The 22024-nt window shown below is 41.7% G+C and overlaps 2 protein-coding genes across 4 annotated transcripts; one reads left to right on the forward strand and one right to left on the reverse strand.

Annotated features, from left to right (window-relative positions):
• Nucleotides 1-460: 460 nt before the first annotated feature.
• On the reverse strand, nucleotides 461-11356 carry LOC112246631 (cytochrome P450 4B1-like). Its single transcript, XM_024415093.2, has 12 exons — nucleotides 11085-11356; nucleotides 10768-10912; nucleotides 10603-10647; nucleotides 10177-10304; nucleotides 9768-9904; nucleotides 9202-9356; nucleotides 8653-8759; nucleotides 6680-6870; nucleotides 5740-5873; nucleotides 3603-3667; nucleotides 3032-3114; nucleotides 461-2406 (listed from the first exon to the last, which is right to left on the reverse strand). The coding sequence occupies exons 1-12, from the start codon at nucleotides 11274-11276 to the stop codon at nucleotides 2229-2231; spliced, it is 1560 nt and encodes a 519-aa protein (XP_024270861.1). The 5' UTR covers nucleotides 11277-11356; the 3' UTR covers nucleotides 461-2228.
• Nucleotides 11357-12665: 1309 nt separating this feature from the next.
• On the forward strand, nucleotides 12666-16966 carry LOC112246632 (mediator of RNA polymerase II transcription subunit 18-like). Of its 3 annotated transcripts, XM_024415097.2 has the most exons (5): nucleotides 12666-13059; nucleotides 13160-13288; nucleotides 13433-13751; nucleotides 14976-15078; nucleotides 16029-16966. In XM_024415097.2, exons 4-5 carry the CDS (start codon nucleotides 15006-15008, stop codon nucleotides 16580-16582), a joined length of 627 nt encoding a protein of 208 aa, XP_024270865.1. In that variant the 5' UTR covers nucleotides 12666-13059; nucleotides 13160-13288; nucleotides 13433-13751; nucleotides 14976-15005; the 3' UTR covers nucleotides 16583-16966. The 3 variants fall into 3 exon arrangements, with proteins under 3 accessions (XP_024270865.1, XP_024270864.1, XP_024270862.1); XM_024415096.2 differs by lacking the exons at nucleotides 12666-13059; nucleotides 13160-13288; nucleotides 13433-13751 and adding an exon at nucleotides 14306-14755; XM_024415094.2 differs by lacking the exons at nucleotides 12666-13059; nucleotides 13160-13288; nucleotides 13433-13751 and adding an exon at nucleotides 14324-14709.
• Nucleotides 16967-22024: the final 5058 nt, after the last annotated feature.

The raw sequence follows: 22024 nt of genomic DNA on the forward strand, positions 1-22024 counted from the left end.
TATTTAAATACTATCTTCCCATTATAAAAAAAGATTGCAGTATAACCTGTAAGTTGCAACTCTGCCTGAATGTTAGTGAGTCCTGAAGTCCTCTAGATTTTACATATCGCAATGTAAATTGGCCTGAGCTGAGCCACCAATAAAATGGATTGGTCACATGAGTTAAGACTGTAAGGTTCTCAGTTGGTGCTATTTGATGTTGAGTATTGTTTCACAGGCCTTTTGAAATGATTAAATTTCAAATGTGGTACACATGGTCCTGCATCAAAGCACCCATAAAATGACTGTCAAAATGTAGCTTCTTGATGTTCAAAGAACTGTGTTAGTTTTCACACCAGCAGAATACATTCTTATGATGCCCCCTTTACTGATTAATGAAACATTTATGTGGTATTTGAGAACTTGCAAAAGCCATGCTATTTGCATTAACTTTGTACAGATGGACAGACACGTGTACCCAGACCTTTTGTCCCACTTTCGGATGATGTCGGATTTTTTTATTCACATAATACACTGTAAATAAAAACTGAATTTTGTCACAAACATTTATTTTTTGTGCGGTTTACAGAATAGTGTCGTTTTTACATGGTAGTAGGCCTATATCTTCAAACACCATGATTCAATTGGGATTTTGTCAGTTAATATTTAATTCCAAGGATAGTAGCCATCTTAGTATTAAATACCAGTATCTACCAGCACGTTGCATGAATGAATTCCAAGTGTTAAACCTATTCCATAGACATAGACCAGGCAGACTAATTTGTGAGGACTTTGAACACAGTCATCAGTGTTGGCCAGAGCATGCCAGTCTGTCGGTTATGTGTTGAAGGCCAGCCGAAACCGCACCTAGCATTTCTCAATCCATCAACTGGCAGATGCCCATAGTGTGACCCTTCACCCAGTGGCATGGATGCTAACTGTTGGGTGGTGGTTAAGACTTCTTTACATACTCATGTGACACTGTAGCAGGGTTGGGGTCAATTCAGAAAGTAAACCAAATTCCTAATTGAAGAGAATTGGAATTTCAGTGTACATCCTGAATTGACCCCAACCCCAAAACACATTATTGCAGACAGAAATAGACTGGATAGAGCTGGCACGATTCCCTATTCAGACCATTTCTGTTCTACACAACACATTTCTATCTGAACGTTCTGCAACGTTACATCCTCCTGCACGGGCCCCTGATGTGGCACCATGCATTTCCGACCATCTGTTTTTCAGTTTTGTTCCCCAAATCACCACGACAAGGAAGGAACGCATTCATTTCACCACATGGTAGGATTTACCATACAAAATGATAAGTATTGTAAAAGGGATAGTTTACTCAATTACAAAATGACATTGGTTTCATTACCCTGTAAGCAGTCGATGGAGTCTAAGGTATGACAGCAATTTCTGCTTCGGTTGAGTTTCTCTGGCACCATTTTAGCATTTGTGGCACAAATCCCATTCATGGAACTGATATTCAAATTTTTCGTGCTGAAGCTCACTTCTCGATTATTTGAACGTCTGAAAAATGCTGATGTCAGTCCCATGACTTGAATGGGACCGCGTGTGGAAACTGTGCCAGGGAAACTAAACTAGAGCATGGTTTGTTGTCACACCTGCTTACAGGGTAAGGAAACAAATATTACGCTATGTAGATTCAAGTGACAGCGAGGGAAGAAGTGTTTTAAGTTACTTGAGGTAGCGTGCTGGAAACACCATACAAACATGCGAGGTAAGCCATATAGGCAACAACCAAAAGAAACCATGTTATAAGAACCTCTTATTGTACTTAAAGGGACAGGGGTACACTCTGTCCCTTTAAGAGAATGCAAATGAATGGATTGTGCCACACGTTTATTTGAAATACTGAGAATAACATTAATCTCAATCCTTTGCCTATTCCTTTTCAAAGGGACATTGACTTACCATAGGCTATATGTCAAAAGAAAAAAAACGAACAACATTTAGGCAGTTAGTTACTGGCAAAATATATTAGTAACATAAATTAGTGTTTTTCATCTTTGTAGAAGACATTCTATAAAGTTCTCTTTACATGGATATTTAAATATAAATTCTGAATACAGCTTTGAGAAGTTAATATTTGAAAAATATTCCTTAAATCTAACATTTGTTTTATTTCCCATTTCCTGGCAAATTGGCGTGTTCAAAAAAAATCATATGAACATTCCATAAAGCAGTAGCCTATGCCGGATAAAACAAGTTCAACTATACATTCCTTATGGTTCAAGATTGACAGGTTTGATTTTCAGATGGATCCCATTGAGTGAGCGGAGCACCAGTCTTGGAATCATTTTTGGTTTCTTCATTGGGTCCTCGGTCAGCTGATATCGCTTGAGTGTCTGTGCCACCACCACTTTCATCTCATTCATGGCAAAGTTCTGCCCAATGCAGTTTCTATAGCGGGAGAAGAGAACACGGACGAACATGGACAACATATTGAGTCAGTGAAGTGTTATTTGTACAGTTCACCAATGCCAGTCCTGCACAGTGGGCTATACATTTGAAAGCATTTAGTTGTAGAACTACTACACATTCACCCTGTGTAATAAATAAGTTATGCAGTAAGACTATCAAAGGTTTATAGCTCTTTTACATAATAAAACATGACCATATCATCAGATAGAACCTACAGCTCTTTGAAGTGAGTTCAGCCTGTGCCTACTCCACAGACCTATAATAACTACTGTTGTATCAGAGGGGGATGGGATCTAGCCTGATCCCAGATCCATTTATGCTATTTTGCTAACTCCTACTTTCATTGTCATGCCAAACAAGACAGTACAAACAGACCTGGGACCATGCTAGACAACATATTTGTCCCCCTCTGACACAACAATTGGGGTTAACATAGTTCGGTTGGATCTAGGTCACAGGCATCAAGGGACCGAAGGGCTCCAAAATCCAGTCAGGTAAATGAGTAGCTCTATGCTTCCATCATAGTCCCAGACTACTAATGTGAGAACCAAACCCTGCTGCCAATGCTGTTCTCTTAAATAGTGGCACTGGTGTGGTAACGAACCTCGGGCCGGCAGAGAAGGGGACAAAGGCATGGGGTGATCTTTTTGCAGAGTTCTCGGGCAGAAATCGGAGTGGGTCGAATGCCTACGAGAATAGAAAATAAAATAGAATAGTAAATTGAAACAGTGGGAAAGACTGTGCATAGACAGCTGGTCCCAAATATGTTGTCTTGTTCATAGTCACTGCAAACATGACCTTATGAGTCGACAAGACAGCACAAACAAACCAGACTTGGTGAGACAAACTGCCACCAGGCTTGTATAAAGGGGCCTTGAAACAGGTTTCAGTTCCCTATTGTGTATACCCTGAATCTTATAGCGATAGATTAGTAAAAATCAGACCCATGGGCTTACTGCTAGATCACAAGGATTTCATTACAAACTAACTCAGTAACAGCCTCATGTTGTTTCCTGTCAATACTGCAGACCTTGTCCTCTGTGACCAGAAACACAGGATTTTATGACGCATGTTCAGCTGCTCAAGCTAGCATTTCCTCTACTGCTAATCATTAATTATATTAACCCAGTTAAATGTTCATGAGAAAATGGTGTTTATAAAGATGGTGTGCATACGTTAGGATCCTCCCAAACGGTCGCGTTCCTATGAATGCCAAAAATGCTGGTTCCAACAAGACAACCTAGAGGGAGTAAAAAGAGAGAAATTATATTTCCACAGTGTTAGGGCTTGACATCTGTTTTGTTTCCTATGGAAAGTGTGATAATATTGTCCATGCTGCAAAAGGATCCATCCACTGAGGCAGAAAGAGACACTATCTGGCAGAGGTGTGGACTCGAGTCATATGACTTGGACTCGAGTCAGACTCGAGTCACAAATATGATGACTTGCAATTCGACTTTGACTTTAACACCAATGACTTGTGACTTGACTTGGACGTGAGCCCTATGACTCGACCTGACTTGATACCCTCCCCAAGCCCAAATGTTAAAAATGATCCTATTAAAAAAAGTGTGCAGCGCATTAACTCTTCATTTAATGGATTACAGTTTGAATCGGACAGCAGCCAATCAAATTGTGCCAGCTGAGAAAAAGTTGTGCCTGGCAGTGCAGAGGAACGTCGGCGCGTGAATTCAGATGGAGCCCTTGGAAAGATGATACCCCAAATTATTATTTTGGGATATAAAGACGACGCTGTATCAACAAAAAACGGATTGCAACTTGCAAAACATGCGGGAAGAAAATTACAGACGGAGGAACAACAACTTCCAACTTTGTTTGACATTTGAAGCTGCACAAAGAACGGTAAGTCGTGGCTAATATAGCCGACAGCTATATATTTTATTACTTTACTAGTGTGTCATGTTGGCTAACGTAATGTTAAATCAGTGAGCCTCCACACAGTCAGTGCGGGAACGTGATCATTGCACCCAAGATTGAGCTACAACTGGATAGGCAGTTGGTAACCTAAATTCTGCCTGATATTACTGCTGTTCCTAAAACCCTTGACATACGTTAGCCTACTGTAACCACACAGAGAGAGTGTATGTGTGTGTGTGTTAAGGTTGGGCGATTCTGTACAAGCCTACATTGTCCGATTGCGCCCCATAGCGATCCTCGATAGTCGATCACTATTGGGGGGGGTCTTTCTCATGGCTATCCATGTATTTCCATGGAAATATGACCTGTATTTGGAAAGTAATACATACATAGATATTTTTAAAAGCATTCATGATTTGCGTAAATGTAATATACTAACTATTACTCTTGTTAAAAATATGAAATGGTATTACATTTGGTGAAGAGCATATTATGACTCAAAGTTTAGGACTTGCGACTTGACTTGATGGTCTTGACTTGAGACTTATGACTTGTGAAACCATTAAAACATTTTTTTAAATCTTTATTTAACTAGGCAGGTCAGTTAAGAACAAATTCTTATTTTCAATGACAGCCTAGGAACAATGGGTTAACTGCCTTGTTCAGGGATGGAATGACAGATTTTTTCCTTGTCAGCTCGGGGATTCGATCTTTCAGTTACTAGTCCAACACTCAAACCACTAGGCTACCCTGCCGCCCCAAAAGAGCAATGACAATGACTTGGTCGCACCTCTGCTATCTGGACAGACTTTTTGTTTTTGTCAGTAATAAACACGATGAGAAGAACATGGTGAGAATGCTCCAACAGCACCAATAAAAAATATTAAGGGCCTGTTTCCAGGACAGAGATTAAGCCTAGTCCTGGACTAAAAAACACTTTAAATGGAGGACCTGCAACAAACATTTTACTTAGTCCAGGACTAGGCTTAATGTGTGTCAAAGAAACTGCCACTAGAAATACATAATTGTTTATGAAAAAGATGAATTAAACAAGTTGCAGTTAGTCTCTACACACTAACTAGTTGGTGACATAATCACAATTCTATACGGAGAACTGGCTCTGGAGACAAACAAACGTGAGTTAATATTTAATTTGTTATAGCCGGTGACTGAGGCAAAGGTTACGGAGGACTCCATTGCAACCACTTACAGCCTCATTTTAAGGCACAGAGCCATTGTGCATTTAAAACTATAATTAAAAAAGCCCCGTATGGCCTGGGGCGGTGGGTGTAGTGTCGGCGTGGGTTTGGTTCCGACCCCACTGCCTGTGTGACCCACTCTCCTACCACTATCTCGCCTCAGTCCAATAAAACGTACAAAAAAAGTCCCCTTCGGAACATTACAATGTAACATTTTTTAAATGTACACATTTACCTTCAGGCACAGTCCTCCCATCGAAGAACGTAATGGGTTTGGTTATCTTCCTGGACATCCCAGGTACAGGAGGGTAGAGGCGGAGAGATTCCTTTATGCACATGGTTGTGTATGGTATTTTACTGAGATCTTCCCTGAAGAATACAGAACATTTTCTTCATATCAATTATCTTTTAGTAAACATGTGTGGCTCCAATCTAAGAGGAAATACAGACCTGATTTTCCTTCCTTTACTCCATCTATATCTTAAATAAAGGAATGGCTTTGGTCACTAGTTCCAAACATGGAGCCTATTGGTTGTTGTGTAGCCCTTAGCTGCAATCAATGACCAAAAGCACCCTATTTGGCCTCATGGTGGAATGTTATTAATATTTTTCATAATTTCATAATGAATAAATATCACATTTTTTTAGGAAGAAAATCTGGTGTTTCTATGTCTAACCAGTTTGTTATATTTCAGTCTTCTGTGACGTATATAAAGTGTTATATTGGGATGCAAACTTAAAATGTAATACATTTCAACTCTATATCTGACATAGTACAGGTGTCTTAATTTCTTTAAGCCCATAACCATGTGTGTGAGGTGTATACTTTTGTTTCAAAGTAGATTTGTTTAAGACCACCAAGAAACACTCTGTGTGACCCTGATTTAGACGAGTGCAGTAAATGATCCCCAAAGTAACAAAAGAGTCATTTATATATACTGTAGCTGCGGACTGTAAAATAACCAAATAAAACCTTGAAACTTAAATGCATATCTAACATACACCGCACAGCATGATCTCTGAACAATAAATCTGGACAAAACAGCCTTCCACTCCATGTCACTCTCCTGCAGCCAAATGAATGCATATCTAACATACAACACAACTAGGACAGTAAATCAGGCCCCGTATTCATAAAGCATTTCAGAGTAGGAGTGCTGGACTGTAGAACCTACCATTCCATGGTGTCCCTCCCCTCCAGGGCGCTGATGACCTCGTCCCTGCAGATTTGCTGGTGCTCTGGGTTGCAGGCCAGGCTGTACAGGGTCCAGGAGATCCCACTGGCTGTGGTGTCGTGGCCTTCGAACATGAATGTGTCCACCTCCGCTCGGATAGCCTCATCCGACAGGCCCTGCTGGTCCTCGTCCTGGATTGAAAACCATAAGGAACAATCAGATCCTTGCATTAGAGGTCGACTGATTATGATTTTTCAACGCCGGTACCGATTATTGGAGGAACAAAAAAGCAGATACCGATTAATCAGATTATTTTTCAATTTAATTTATTTGTAATAATGACAATTACAACAATACTGAATGAACACTTATTTTAACTTAATATAATACATCAATAAAATCAATTTAGCCTCAAATAAATAATGAAACGTGTTCAATTTGGTTTAAATAATGCAAAAACAAAGTGTTGGAGAAGAAAGTAAAAGTGCAATATGTGCTATGTAAGAAAGCTAACAATTAAGTTCCTTGCTCAGAACATGAGAACATATGAAAGCTGGTGGTTCCTTTTAACATGAGTCTTCAATATTCCCACGTAAGAAGTTTTAGGTTGTAGTTATTATAGGATTTATTATTATAGGAATTATTTCATTAACCTTTGACTATTGGATGTTCTTATAGGCACTTTAGTATTGCCAGTGTAACAGTATAGCTTCCGTCCCTCTCCTCGCTCCTCCCTGGGCTCGAACCAGCAACACAACGACAACAGCCACCATCGAAGCTGCGTTACCCATGCAGAGCAAGGGGAACAACCACTCCAAGGCTCAGAGCAAGTGACGTTTGAAACGCTATTAGCGCGAGCTAACTTGCTAGCCATTTCACTTCGGTTACTCCAGCCTCATCTCGGGAGTTGATAGGATTGAAGTCATAAACAGCGCAATGCTTGACGCACAACGAAGAGCTGCTGGCAAAATGCACAAAAGTGCTTTTTGAACGAATGTTTACGCGCCTGCTTCTGCCTACCACCGCTCAGTCAGATACTTAGATACTTGTATGCTCAGTCAGATTATATGCAACGCAGGACACGCTAGATAATATCTAGTAATATCATCAACCATGTGTAGTTAACTAGTGATTATGATTGATTGATATTTTTTTATAAGATAAGTTTAACTAGTTAGCAACTTACCTTGGCTTACTGCATTCGCGTAACAGGCAGGCTCCTTGTGGAGTGCAACGAGAGAGAGGCAGGTCATTATTGCGTTGGACTAGTTAACTGTAAGGTTGCAAGATTGGGTCCCCCAAGCTGACAAGGTGAAAATCTGTCGTTCTGCCCCTGAACGAGGCAGTTAACCCACCGTTCCTAGGCCGTCATTGAAAATAAGAATGTTTTCTTAACTGACTTGCCTAGTTAAATAAAGATTACATAAAGGTGTAATTATCATTTTTGTTAATAAAAAAAAATCAGCAAAATCGGTGTCCAAAAATACCGATTTCCGATTGTTAGGAAAACTTGACATCGGCCCTAATTAATCGGCCATTCCGATTAATCGGTCGACCTCTACCTTGCATGTTGTTCCTTGTTTGGCTTCATTTTATGGAAAAGGTATAACTCACACACCTATAGTGTTACTAGCCTGGTTTCAGATCTGTTTGTGTTCTTTTGCTCATTTTCAAGCCAAGCCATGTGTTTGGCATGACAATGACTGACAAGGAGTTGGATGGCACAAACAAACTGGCACTCAGGCTATAGTGTTACCAGTGGCATGGAAAGATTATAATGAATAGAAAATCAACTCCAGCACACTGGCGATCTTGAGGCTACGATGAGTTTCTTTTCAAATTGGCTTCATTCAATGACATACTATACCGTCGCCAATGGAGCCATTTTTACCTAATGACCTGGTTAGATGACTGCATAAATGGCATAATGGTGGATAATAGTTTCGCAGCGTAAAAGAGGAGGTGTGACGTACTCGTGCGCAGAGCAGGATATCCAGAAAGTCCAGGTTTCTCTTAGCCTGTATCCTGCCCAGTTCCTTTTCGTCCGTCAAGGCTTCTTTTCGCTTTCGTATGATTTCCTCTACAAGCAGAGGGCATCAATCAAATTTGACATCACATGTATTTTATAAAGCCCTTTTTTTTACATCACAGATGTCACAAAGTTCGATACAGAAACCCAGCATAAAACCCCAAACAGCAAGCAACACAGATGTAGAAGCATGGTGGCTAGGGAAAAGCTCTCGAGAAACACATCATGGGAGAGCATCAGACATAGCAGCGGCAGCATAGCGCATTCTTATGACATGGTTATAACATGGTTGAGCCTATAGCTGTACATGAATACAAGATGTATAATCTTTGGAAAATGCATACAGGCATACTCCACAAGGTGAATGCATACATGCTGCTTTTTCAGGGTATATTTGCTTTGTCAAATTCATACATCTAAATGTTTTCAGGGCTGAGACCTGCTGGCACAGGGGATTAAGATAATAATTTCAACCTTCATTCACAGAACGCACCTGTATGACTGTGTGCAACATTGCATGCTTTCCTGTATTTGTACCCATGTGGGCTAAGTTGGAAGATCCACTCGCTGTGGTAGGGAAAGATCCGGAAGCGGACATTCACCAGATCACTGAGCTCGTATACAGCCTTGATGTACGCGTTGGTTCCACTGAAACGAGAGAAAAACAACAGAAAAGTACAAGTTACTTCCACTCAATCATTGCTGATAGACAGGGCCTTGGGTTTTTCCTGATCATGTGATCTGGCCCGAAAACCTCTGGGCCCGTATTCACAACAAGTCTCTGAGTATGAGTGCTGATCTAGGATCAGGTCCCCTCTGTCTTTATATTCGTATTAATTATGATCTAAAAGGGAAATCTGATCCTATATCGGCAGTCGTACTCTGAAACTTTTGCGAATACGGGCCCTGGGCCCTAGTTAAAGGACAAGAAAGAAAAGCGTTAGTATTGGGTTGGGGCTTACAATTTATAGAACATTTACGCTGACAAGACAAGATATTCAACATGGGCAGATGTAAATGGCAGATGACGCAGTGGTTAAAAACATTTAACTGACTGACCTCTCTCCCCCTTGCACTGTCTGGCAGTTAGTGTTGGAGCTGAAGGCACACTTCATAATGCTGTCCAGTGTCATGAGGCTCACATGCTCAAATAACTCAAATGACTCGTCAGATTTTGAGTGAGTCTCCCATTTGTCCTGGAACAGAAAGAGGACAGACATAGTCAACTTGCACAAGATGAACAGTGACGTATAGTACATCACTCCCTTATTAAATTACCCCCTTTAGCTTGTTCATGCAGAATTTCCCTCCAAATACAGTTGTCAAACTATACAGCATTCTAATACAGTTGGCAGAATATGTAACTTTAACTCTTATGCAATTTGTTTTTTTGTATCCAGAAATTCCCCCCAAATAGGCTATGGTTGTCAATCTATACAGTAATTAGGGTAGAGCTAACAAAACGCACCAGCATAGTTTTGGCAGAATCAGCCATCAGTTTGACATAGGGCTTTAAAACATCGTAATGGAAGCCAGGGGTCAAGAGTCTTCTGTGGCGGAACCATTTCTGACCTTCAGACACCAGTAAACCATCCCCTAGAGAGAGAGAGAGAGAGAGAGAGAGAGAGAGAGACAGAGAGCATATCCTGAGAAACACATATGTTGTACGTTCATGCAAAATAATAGAACTAAAGAATATACATTTGAACCATAGCTGTATAATTGCCTAAGTGGCATGGGTCAGAATGTTATTGAAAACCAGAACTGCACCCAAAGGGATGAATATTAGAAAATGCCTATTCTTAAAATATATGCAGTTAAATACATAGAATCTAACTTTGTTGGTTCAATATTTGTAGCATATGTGACTTTGGCAAAGACAATGCAACCTTACCTATCCATGGAATTAGAAATCTATATAAAAGGTCATCTTTGGGCTCTATTAAGAAAGAGAGTGAAACAGGGTATTCTATCACATGTAGTGAGATTCCATAGATAGACATTACATAGATGCAACTAGTTTAAATCATGTGTGTCTTGTCGTTCCAAAGAGACCAACCTGTTGATGCCAGGATGGTTTTGACATAATCTGGGTGGTGAATATTGAGGAAGGACACAAATGGACCAAACCACATTTGAAATGCAAGGGGGTACGACTCTCCCCATTTGACAACCTTATACATATCGGTCCCATCTTCTTTAAACTGCAAGACAACAGAGAAAACATGCACTTATAAAATAAAGCAACAAATGCACGAGCTTGACACACCGAAACTTGCCTCTGAAGCTGACGGTAAAATGTTCCACACGGAGGAAACAATTTTGCAGTCACTCAATGTGCACGTTAAAGAAATTCTCATTTGAACCTAACATTACCTCTCGGACATGACCGAAAAGCCAGTGTTTTGGTGGTCCTGGGAATGTCTCGAGCGCCCGAATCCATTCATTCCTTTTGACAATAAGTTTAGAGATTTTAAGAATTACATAGACCAAGCTAAATACTGCAACCAAGTGATGAATGCGATAGGAATCCAGCGTCACTTTTTTCAACGTTTCAAATAACTCCATTGCAATGGACGTCTACCTGCCGAGGCTACCATTGACAACTCTTAGCACACAAGGTGACACTCTGGTGAGTAACACAACTGCGAGAAGCAGAAGAGAGTAGGGTGGGTGGTTTGAGGTCATTTACGGGCGGAGTCCCGCCTGCTGGAGATAACACAGCACTGTCTACCAATTCTTTACCTTGATGTATCTAATTCTTGTTTATTTTTAAATGCATGATATCTTCAAATAATCAGCTCTGCATATATCAGAATCATGTTTTTTTCCCCTGACAGTTATTATGACTGATTATAGCGCTATATTATCAGGAGAACACACAACCTTGGGGAACCCCAAGAAGAGGACACTGCTGGACAAAATACAACCAAATGTTGGACATTGGCCATCAACCTCTACTATAATATAACTATAGATGATATACTGTAGTCAGGTAGCACATGTTGACTTCCTGTTAACCCTTTGATTGGCTATCCCTCTCTGAAAAACAACATAAAGGCCAAGATCTAGGCCGAAACATTCAGTTTCTAATAGCAATTGCAACGCAATGGAACCAACATTTCCAATGAAGGCTGACAAGCCTAGTGACTAATGACATGTTCTCACATGGTGATAACGCCTTGCAAGAAGTTGCATGCAAACCCGCTGATGGAAAATGGAGATACAGACAAATTTAGTCAAGGGCACCATTTTGTGTCACTGACACCTACACCACAGCCTATGCCATTGGTTCTGAGGAAACATCTGTGTGGGAGGTGTTCGTAAATGTTTATGTAAAGCATTATTTCTTATTTCTGTTTCATACTGAGTCAACTGTTAGATTTGTAACTTCAGCTTAATTTCCTATAGCTTTAAATTACAAACCATAAGTGGCAGTTTTGGCTTAGGCCTGTAGCCTACACATTTTAGAGCAGATTACCTGTGTTAAAAAAAAAATACAATGCTAAAGTAATCTGCCTCATCAGTGTTTGTAATCATGATTGCTACCTCTGCCATAATTATTGTATTTATGGTTTGGGCCTCATTTCCAACATCAGGTAAGTGTCTGAAATTTACAAAAACATTAATATTGCTCAATACTAGAATTCTCACATATGTATTGGACTTTATTGAAAATTCACAAGGCTATATATACAGTGTTTAACCTTATTGTACACTGTTATACAGCCAAACAATTAGTATACAGATGTACCACAGAAACTTAAAAATATATGTTTTTCGAATACTCACTGATTTAATTCAATTTCAATATTCAAATGTCTCTTTGGACATGCAAATCAGTTTATTCAAATAGGACATGCATTGAGTGATTTGTTTAGACTATTTATGAAGCTGTATTAACATGTTGTTATTGTTTTCTATAGGCATACGAGACATGTACAACTATTTCAATCATCAATCCACACTTTATAAACAGTTCTTTCATGTAATGCTATTGTGCTTTCTTATTGTTTTTATCAATCTGATGTAGGTTCTTCAAGTCCTCTTCGCACACTGCTTGGTAGAAAATTGTTGATACCCTGCATAAGTAATGAAAGTCATCCAGAATCTTTTAGCTGGTTTTACAGTACAAACAATGCTGGTCAGCGCCGCACCCAGCTTTTTCATGAGGATAAAAGTGGCCGACATCGCCTTTCCAAAGATTTATGGCATAGAAAGAGTGTTTCAAGGAATCGTTCACTGGTAATCAGCCCTTTTACAGAGAAGGATCAAGGAATATACTCATGTGAATTGTATAAAAATGACAAGATGACATATGGATTGTCCACTTCAGTTGTTCTTGAAAAAGGTTAGTCAGCTTATTATAATTGGAGATAATTTGCAAGCAGATTGATTGTCTACACTAAATTTGTTTACAGCTCACCCTAACCATCTATCTCTTTATTTAGAATCTCACATGCCAGTAATAACCACTGTGCCAGGCAGTGGCTTTATGCATGAAGTAACAACGAATGTGATTACCAGCACATATTACTCACTTGACTCCGCTCTGAACAACACCACCAACAAAAGAATAGGTGAGAACCAAAGGTTTTGAGTAGTTCTTAGACTCCAATCTCATTGACCTTCCACAAGTTCTATAACTTCAACAGGACTGACAGATACTTCACTACCAGCATTTTCTGTAGTAACACTACACAACACTGTTGCCTCTTTTACAGACAATGGGCCTACTCCTTCAGGTAACCGAGAAACTCCGTGGCTGGCATCAACAGTAGCTGGAATCTCTGCAGCTGTGTGCCTTTTCCTTGTTGTACTGGCACTGTTTATATTATGCCATTTCAAATGGAGAATACTTACAGGCAGGATAAATATTCCATATTGTTATCTTTGAAGATTAATACAATTTTTGGGAGATGGTATGCAGTTTGAGGCCCTATCTGTTTTAATGGGATTACTTTAAAAAAAAATGTGTGTGTTTGTTCAAATGTTTAAGCTTCTGCCAATCAACTTCTCTTTGGTGGCCAGTGGACCAACTTTGTAAGTTATCTTATCTAGCCGACATTACTATTATTATTCTTGTTAAAACGATGATGATGATAATTAGTTGCACAGCAGTATGGTATTATGCGCATACATCTATGCATCTCCTTTCAACAGGAGAAAGAACCTACACTTGTTTATTCATCCTTGGTTATCAGGAGACTCCAACTGAGAGATGACATCATAAATGACAATGAGTGTGTGCACAGTCATATCAGGGTCTAGGAACTAAGAATGATACTACTTTGATGAGAGGAGTAATAAATAGCCTAAATCAAGTTTTTTTTCCATTGTGCTCAGGCACACAAAATTCCAAAAAGGCCTACTATTGTTATTGGGAATTATTTGCAGGCTTTTGAATGGTTGGTTTTATATAATCACATTATTGCATGACCTTTTGTTTGTACTTCAAATTTGTATTGCACTGTGTCAAGCACTTCTGTACTTTTTAACCTTTAAACCACTGTAAAAAGAAAAAGAAAAAAAGAAAACGAAGAAAGTCTGCTCTATATCTCAAAAAGCATAAAGCCTGTGTATTTAGATATCTATACAAGTCATTTGTGACATAATTTTAAACAAGTTGCTGAAATGTGACATTTTGAACTCGTCATCGAGCCACTGAGTTGCTTTCAGAACACTCTACAACATTACCGTTCTTGAATCCCCCATGCTCCAACCCGCTGCGAAATGCGCGGATCTGGGTGACGAGCTAGATACTAACTAGCTATTCCTCTATCACACGGGCTCAATCAACTCTGTTCTGTCACTGCTGATAGTGGCATATGTGTAGCGGTTGCTTTTGAACGTTTGTTTGGAGTTTCCTAGCTAGCTAGTTTCAATTTAACCTTATTTAGCTATGAGCTAACGTTAGCTAGGTTGCAAGTTAGCTTGAGTTGGTGCAGTGCAGTTTGGGAAGGAAGAAGCATATACGCGACAGTTTAAGGACAAATATAAGGCAAGTTTAGTGCATTTAGCGTTATTTCTCAGTAACTATCTTATCGGTGAGTTGTAATACTTTCTGGCTGTAGTTTATTTGGCTGGCTAGCTAACTGGCTAGCTAACTTTGTTTGAATAAAATTAGCTACTATCTGTCTAAACTAGCCTGCTAACTTAGCCAGTCAGGAAAGTTGGATAGGTTAGAGATGCATTCACGAAAAAGACATGTTTATAGTCACTGGTAGTCTGTAACACGATGTGTTTTCACTTTTTCCATTGATCTAGTTAACGTTACCTGTCTGACACTGACGTGTGATGGAGGCCCCACCAGTCTCAGTGCTGCCCATCACGGGGGGCACAATCAACATGATGGAGTACCTGCTGCAAGGTGAGTCTGCCTAGGTCGAAATTCTAGCATCACCATTAGGGCAGGCATACCTATTTGGTATTCTGTATTTGGGTGTCTGAAGTGTAAATATTGCAATGAAACAGGCAGGGAGCAGGTCTCGAACCCTCAACCTTCTAACCCGAAGTCCAGTCCGCTATCGATTGTGCCCCAAAAGCATGCTCATGCGGCAGAGTCGATATCCATGCTTATAAACCCAGGGTCGTTACACTACTCCCTACTTTCAAAGAGCGCGTCCTCACGCTAGCTTGCGACTCTACGTCTTATAGGAACGCACTCACTGGCCAAGCACACGCACTGTCGTGCATGCAAGGTCCGATCCCACTTCTGACACCAATGTAATGACACAGGGAGCAGGTCTCGAACCTTCTAGTCCGAAGTCCAGCGAGCTATCGACTGTGTCGCAAAAGCATGCTTGAGTGGCAGAGTAGATATCCGCGCTTATAAACCCTCCTTTCAAAGAGCGCGTCCTCACGCTAGCTTGCGACTCTACGTCTTATAGGAACGCACTCACTGGCCAAGCACACGCGCTGTCATGCATGCAAGGTCCGATCCCATTTCTGACACCAATGTAATGACACAGGCAGGGAGCAGGTCTCGAACCTTCTAGTCCGAAGTCCAGCGAGCTATCGACTGTGTCGCAAAAGCATGCTCGAGTGGCAGAGTAGATATCCACGCTTATAAACCCAGGGTCGTTACAATATGTTAAGGTGAAGACCCCATACCAGCTCCTGTGCTGTGGCTTGGTCAACTCGGGATCAGTTGCAATTCACTAATTGAAAAGTACAGTCTGTTTCCATTGAGGCCTTTTATGTTTTTGAATTGGCATTTCAATTCACTCTAAAAAGTCAAAATGACAAGTTACCCTGCTTTCAAGTTACGCTTGTAAATGTAAACATTGCTGACACTGTTCTGTCATGTCGCCACTCAAGGCAGCGTCTTGGACCAGGCCCTCGAAAGCCTATTGCACCGCCTCCGGGGCCTTTGTGACAACATGGAACCCGAGACATTCGCCGACCATGAGCTGGTCTACCTCCTGAAGGGCCAGCAGGGCAACCCATTCCTGCTACGTGCCCGCCGCTCCCTCTCCCACCCAACAGTTCCCTGGCACCTGCGCTACCTGGGCCAGCCGGAGGTGGGTGACAAGTCCCGCCACGCGCTGGTTCGCAACTGTGTGGATGTGGCCACCTCGCACAGCCTGCCCGACTTCCTCAACGAAATGGGCTTCCGCATGGACCACGAGTTCGTAGCCAAGGGCCACATTTTCCGTAGAGGCGTGCTCAAAGTGGTGGTGAGTAAACTGTCACGCATCCTGGTCCCTGGGAATACAGAGAACACTGAGCCGTTGTCACTCTCCTACCTGGTGGAGCTCAGTGTGTTGGCCCCCGCGGGCCAGGATACCATGTCGGAGGACATGCGCAGCTTTGCTGAGCAGCTCAAGCCCCTAGTTCACCTGGAGAAGATTGACCCCAAGAGACACATGTAAGAAGGGGTGTGTTAAGATGTTGTAAGTGGCTATTGGCAGTCATGGACAAAGTGGAGTTTTTATTAAAATGTATTTTTTGGGACTTAATTTTGTATGATTCCTATAAGAAAGTGCTTTCCCACAGTCCTTTGTCTCTGTGAAGGAACTCTATATCTCACCATCTGCCATTAGGATGTTAGTAGTGTTTGAAAAGGACTTCACAAGAGCATTGACACAGCCAACATGGACGATGTGACAAATGAGGCTTTGAATGAGTCAATAAATAACAATATCTATTCAGTGCTGAACATTGGTTTTGTGTGATGCTGATAGTGCTTTGTTCTGTGTTGTATATGTTTCCAGAAATGCACAGCTATAGTGTTTATTAAACATGATTTTTCTCAACTCAACTGTGTCCTCTTGGTTTGCAGCACTCAACAGATGCGGGTGCAGCAGTTCACAACACTGTGGAATGTTCAGACAGGCCAGTTTGTTCTAATCTACATTCACAACATATTCTGACATGTTGAATAATAAATAATTACATTTTAAGTCATTGGGGCTCCCCTAGTGGCGCACCGGTCTAAGGCACTGCATCTCAGTGCTAAATGTCACTACAGACACCCTGGTTCGCTTCCAGTCTGTATCACAACCGGCCGTGATTGGTAGGGCGGCACACAATTGGCCCAGCGTTGTCCGGGTTTGGCCAGTGTAAGCCGTAAATAAGAATTTGTAACTGACTTGTGATGTTTAAAAAAATAGCCACTTACAGGAGCAATTGGGTATGCCTTGCCTAAGGACACATCGACAGATTTTCAACTGGCTCGGGGAATCAAACCAGCGACCTTTCGGTTACTGGCCCAATGCCCATACCTGCCGCCGCATCATTCCAGCTCTCATACCTGCCGCACCCTCATTCCAGCTCTATTAATAACAGTTATGTCTGCAACACTCCCCAAAGTTTGTCTTCTACATGTGACCCTGTTGACAGGTGCCATTTCCATCGTTTACCACTAGGGAGCTCTCCTACTCTATATGTAAAAACCCGGCCTTTCTGGTTAGAGCCAGTTATATCTGCACCTCCGATCATCTACACAGGAGCCGTGGTTGCCATGGTAATAATTAGCCACGAGTTCTGCACATCTCATCCCACAACTCTAATTAGCTTTTTCAATTGCTTAATTATACATATACCTGTGAAAGCTTTCCCTTTCTTCTTCTCACAAAAGCATTGATTTCCCTTCCCCTCTCATTTCTCTTAACCCATTAGTACCTCAATGGCAACCTAAGCGGAGGGAGGCTCTTGTATGTACAAGACTTGAGGCCTCCGGTTGTATAATCTACAGTTATTTCAAAATGGTCTTGTCTCCAATGTATCATCTCCATTCTTGGCTCGAGATCAGTTTTCCGCTGATGCCCTCCTATATACAGTGCATTTGGAAAGTATTCAGACCCCTTCACTATTTCCACATTTTGTTACGTTACAGCCTTATTCTAAAACTGATTACATTATTTTTTTCCTCAGTGTACACACTACCTCAGCATGACAAAGCGAAAACAGGTTTTTAGAAATGTTTGTACATTTATTAAAACGCTTTGTTTCCAGACCCTTTGCTATGAGACTTGAAAGTGAGCTCAGGTCCATCTTTGCGATGATTCTACAATTTGATTTGAGCACCTGTGGTAAATTCAATTGATTGGACATGATTTGGAATGGCACACCTGTCTATATAAGGTCCCACAGTTAGAGCAAAAACCAAGCCATGAGGACGAAGGAATTGTTCGTAGAGATCCGAGACCGGATTGTGTTGAGGCACAGATCTGGGGAAGGGGTACAAAAACATGTATTCAGTATTGAAGGTCCCCAAGAACACAGTTGCCTCCTCCATTATTAAATGGAAGAAGTTTAGAACCACCAAGACTCTTCCTAGAGCTGGCTGTCCGGCCAAACTGAGCAATCGGGGAGAAGGGCCTTGGTCAGATGGTGACCAAGAACCTAATGGTCACTCTGACAGAGCTCCAGAGTTCCTCAACCATCTCTGCAGCTCCACCATTCAGACCTTTATGGTAGAGTGGCCAAGCGGAAACCACTCCTCAGTAAAAGGCACATGACAGCCCGCTTGGAGTTTTCCAAAAGGCACCTAAAGGACTCTCAGACCATGAGAAACAAGATTCTCTGGTCTTATGAAGCCAAGATTGAACTCTTTGGCCTGATTTCTAAGCGTAACGTCTGGAGGAAACCTGTCTTCACTGAAGCAATGGTGCATGGGGGTGGCAGAATGTCCTGAGTGGCCCAGCCAGAGCCCGGACTTGAACCCGATTGAACATCTCTGGAGAGACCTGAAAATAGCTGTGCAGCGACACTCCCCATCCAACCTGACAGAGATTGAGAAGCAGAGAAGCATAGAAGAATGGGAGAAACTCCCCAAATACAGGTGTCCCAAGCTTGTAGCATCATACCCCAAAATGCTTGAGACTGTAATCGCTGCCAAAGGTGCTTAAACAAAGTACAGAATAAAGGGTCTGAATACTACAGTACCAGTTAAAAGTTTGTACACTCCGTGTCACCAGCAAAGCACCATCACACCACCTCCATGTTTCACGGTGGGAACCACACATGCGAAGATCATCCGTTCACAGCAGTTGGAACCAAAAATCTCCAATTTGGACTCATCAGACCAAAGGAAAGATTTCCACGTGTCTAATGTCCATTGCTCATGTTTCTTGGGCCAAGCAAGTCTCTTCTTCTTGTTGGTGTCCTTTAGTAATGGTTTCTTTGCAGCAATTAGACCATGAAGGCCGGATTCATGCAGTCACCTCTGAACAGTTGATGTGTCTGTTACTTGAACTCTGTGAAGCATTTATTTGGGCTGCAATTTCTGAATACCACCACTACATTGTCACAACACGACTGATTGGCTCAAATGCATTAAGAAGGAAAGATATTCCACTTTTAACAAGCCAAACCTGTTAAATGCATTCCAGGTGACGACATAATGAAGTTGGTTGAGAGATTGCCATGAGTGTGCAAACCTGTCATCAAGGCAACGGGTGGCTACTTTGAAGAATCTAAAATATATTTTGATATTTTGAACACTTTTTTGGTTACTATATAATTCCATAAGTGTTATTTCGTAGTGTTGATGTCTTGATTTTGTTTTTTACTTACCCATAGTCAGACAAACTCATGGTTGCCATTTTTTATCTCTGCGTGCTGTTTGCATATCATTAGCTTAGCACATTTGCTGGAAGTCTCCCGGTATAGTAGCCAGCTGTGGGGAAATAGACATTCTAACTACTCAGAAGCTGGGTGATTGGTCATGTATAATCTTACAAAGCTAAACATACTTTCGTCATCGATATTTTATAAATGTGTTACTTCTACTCATCGTAAGAAATAAGATTCTATCCAACTCCTTATTCATTCTCCGTTGTATAGAGATTGCAAAGTTGTATCTATCCCATTATGGTGTCTGTGAGCGCACGGGCAGTGCCATTGAGACCGATAATGCAAAAGTAGGTAAGTAGAATAATGACCTAAATTGTGAAATCTCGCAGGGCACAGTATTCCATGTCCCTGCTTCAACTGAGCAGGCAGTTCAATGTCAAGTGACCCTGTGTGTGAAGTGGTGACTGAAAGGAGGGTTTGGGAAGCAGGTGGCTGTCTACTCCTTGAGTTATTGGCATGTCAGGGTTGGTGAGCAGTTTGACGTTTTATGGTCATGAATCAGAACTGCGATTTCGGCTAGATGGGCCAGCTGCAAAGTCTAAATTGTCTGGTAAAAAATGAATGAAAATAAAAATGGCCTTTTCGGACGTAATTTAAGGTTAGGGTTAGGCATTAGGGTTAGGGCCTGCCTTACAACATGTCTGTGTCCACTTCCATTTAGTCTGTTTGTAATTATTCAAATACAGCCATTTTCTGTGCACAGTATTCCATAGTGGCTGATTTATCAATTAAAGTGCAAGATAGAGACACAGCCCTTCTTGCCACTTTGACCAACAACCAAAACCAGAGTCATGGCCCTAAGGAGTCTGGTGTTTCTTATTGCCTATAAAGTGAATTATATATTAAAGAAGCAGATGCCTCTTGCCCAGGGCTGTTTATGTCCAGCCCATCATACACATTCTGCTGGCTTTTTTCCACTTAAACTTGTGTTTAGTAGCCTGATCTCTGGTCATGATTCCCCCTGCCACCCTGCCCTGGGTACCTCTCCTCCGCGCTGCCTGGAGAGCCCAGCCAGTCTAATCAGCTGCTTGGCATCGGGCCCTCTCAGCCATTGTGGATCCTGCCAAGCAATGGCTTCTTCTTGTGCTAGTGAGTGATTTAACTCACTGTTGGAGGCAGAGGCCAAGCGATGGAGCCTCAGTTTCTTAGAAAATATAATACAGAGTTCCTCCTAAAAAACAGATTAGACAAGGAGATAAATGTAGTAGCATGACCTCTTGGGTTGCACACAGTCAATAGTAATGCTCATCATGTGTAGTCAGTAGTAAAGCGTATCGCAATCTGTGGCTCAGCAGAAGGTTATGGGCATCTCATAGGCTACCCTTTTTAAGAAATGTGAATTGTATTAATCGAGGATTGTCAGGATAATGTTCTTGCAGATAATGTACTTATATGCCCATTGTAGAGGAGCTTGGACATTAGCATGACCTTTCCACTCCTCATCTCCCTCTGCATGACTAATAAATGTGAAATCAATGCGTATTCCCCAATGCCATGTTCATGTATTTGACAACCAGAACACACATCTATGCAACCTTACCATCTTCTGCCACCCAAAGAAACAGCCTAGTACGGGAGAATCCTCAAGGAGAGTTTTATCATCCAGACAGTGTTTAACTTGTAAATAGGATTAAGCGGGCCAGTATCGCATTAGTTAAACCTCTCACTGTCGGAGCCCTCGAAACAGAGGAGAGAAGCTGTTACCTGCGCTCCACTTTTTTCCCCTCTCCTTTCCATTCTGCTGCATTCCGTCTTAATTATAGCCTCTTGGCTCCACTCATCTCTGTGCCTCTGAGCATTATGTTCATACCAGGTAGGGCCCGTGCCAAGATCTGTGCCACAATAAGCCTGACTCCTTGCCCAGGGCAGGATGTATTTAAGTCAGCCTAAGTTGGGCTGGTGCCATGTAGGGGGTGAAATCCAGACTTGCCTACTCAGGAACATTCTTGATACTTGCAAAGGAGCCTCTCTCCTTCCTGTGTCATTGGGAGCCCATATGCTTGGTGAGGGAGGCGAACTTTGACTGAAGAGGAGGGAGGCATTTTCCTAGGACGGACATTGGTCTCCCCAGGGCCTCCTTGTGGCTCCTCCAACTTCCAGTCTTCCACTCATCCCAGTACCACCAGAGCGACAGGGGTACATGGCTCACTTATGTAAAGTTTTGAGGTTACTGGAGGTGGGAGGAGGAATGATGGGTGGGTCTTGGCTGTGGGGAAGTAGGAGGGAACCCTTTT

Source organism: Oncorhynchus tshawytscha, linkage group LG03 (assembly GCF_018296145.1).
Source record: "Oncorhynchus tshawytscha isolate Ot180627B linkage group LG03, Otsh_v2.0, whole genome shotgun sequence".
NCBI classification, from domain to species: domain Eukaryota; kingdom Metazoa; phylum Chordata; class Actinopteri; order Salmoniformes; family Salmonidae; genus Oncorhynchus; species Oncorhynchus tshawytscha.

Coding starts and splice junctions, on each gene's coding strand:
- LOC112246631 (XM_024415093.2), bottom strand. CDS start 11,276: ATGGAGTTATTTGAAACGTTGAAAAAAGTGACGCTGGATTCCTATCGC. Junction 9,357..9,767: donor ACAGTGCAAGGGGGAGAGAG/GTCAGTCAGTTA, acceptor CTCTCGTTTCAG/TGGAACCAACGCGTACATCA. Junction 3,115..3,602: donor CCGTTTGGGAGGATCCTAAC/GTATGCACACCA, acceptor CTATTCTCGTAG/GCATTCGACCCACTCCGATT.
- LOC112246632 (XM_024415097.2), top strand. CDS start 15,006: ATGGAGGCCCCACCAGTCTCAGTGCTGCCCATCACGGGGGGCACAATC. Junction 15,079..16,028: donor GATGGAGTACCTGCTGCAAG/GTGAGTCTGCCT, acceptor TCGCCACTCAAG/GCAGCGTCTTGGACCAGGCC.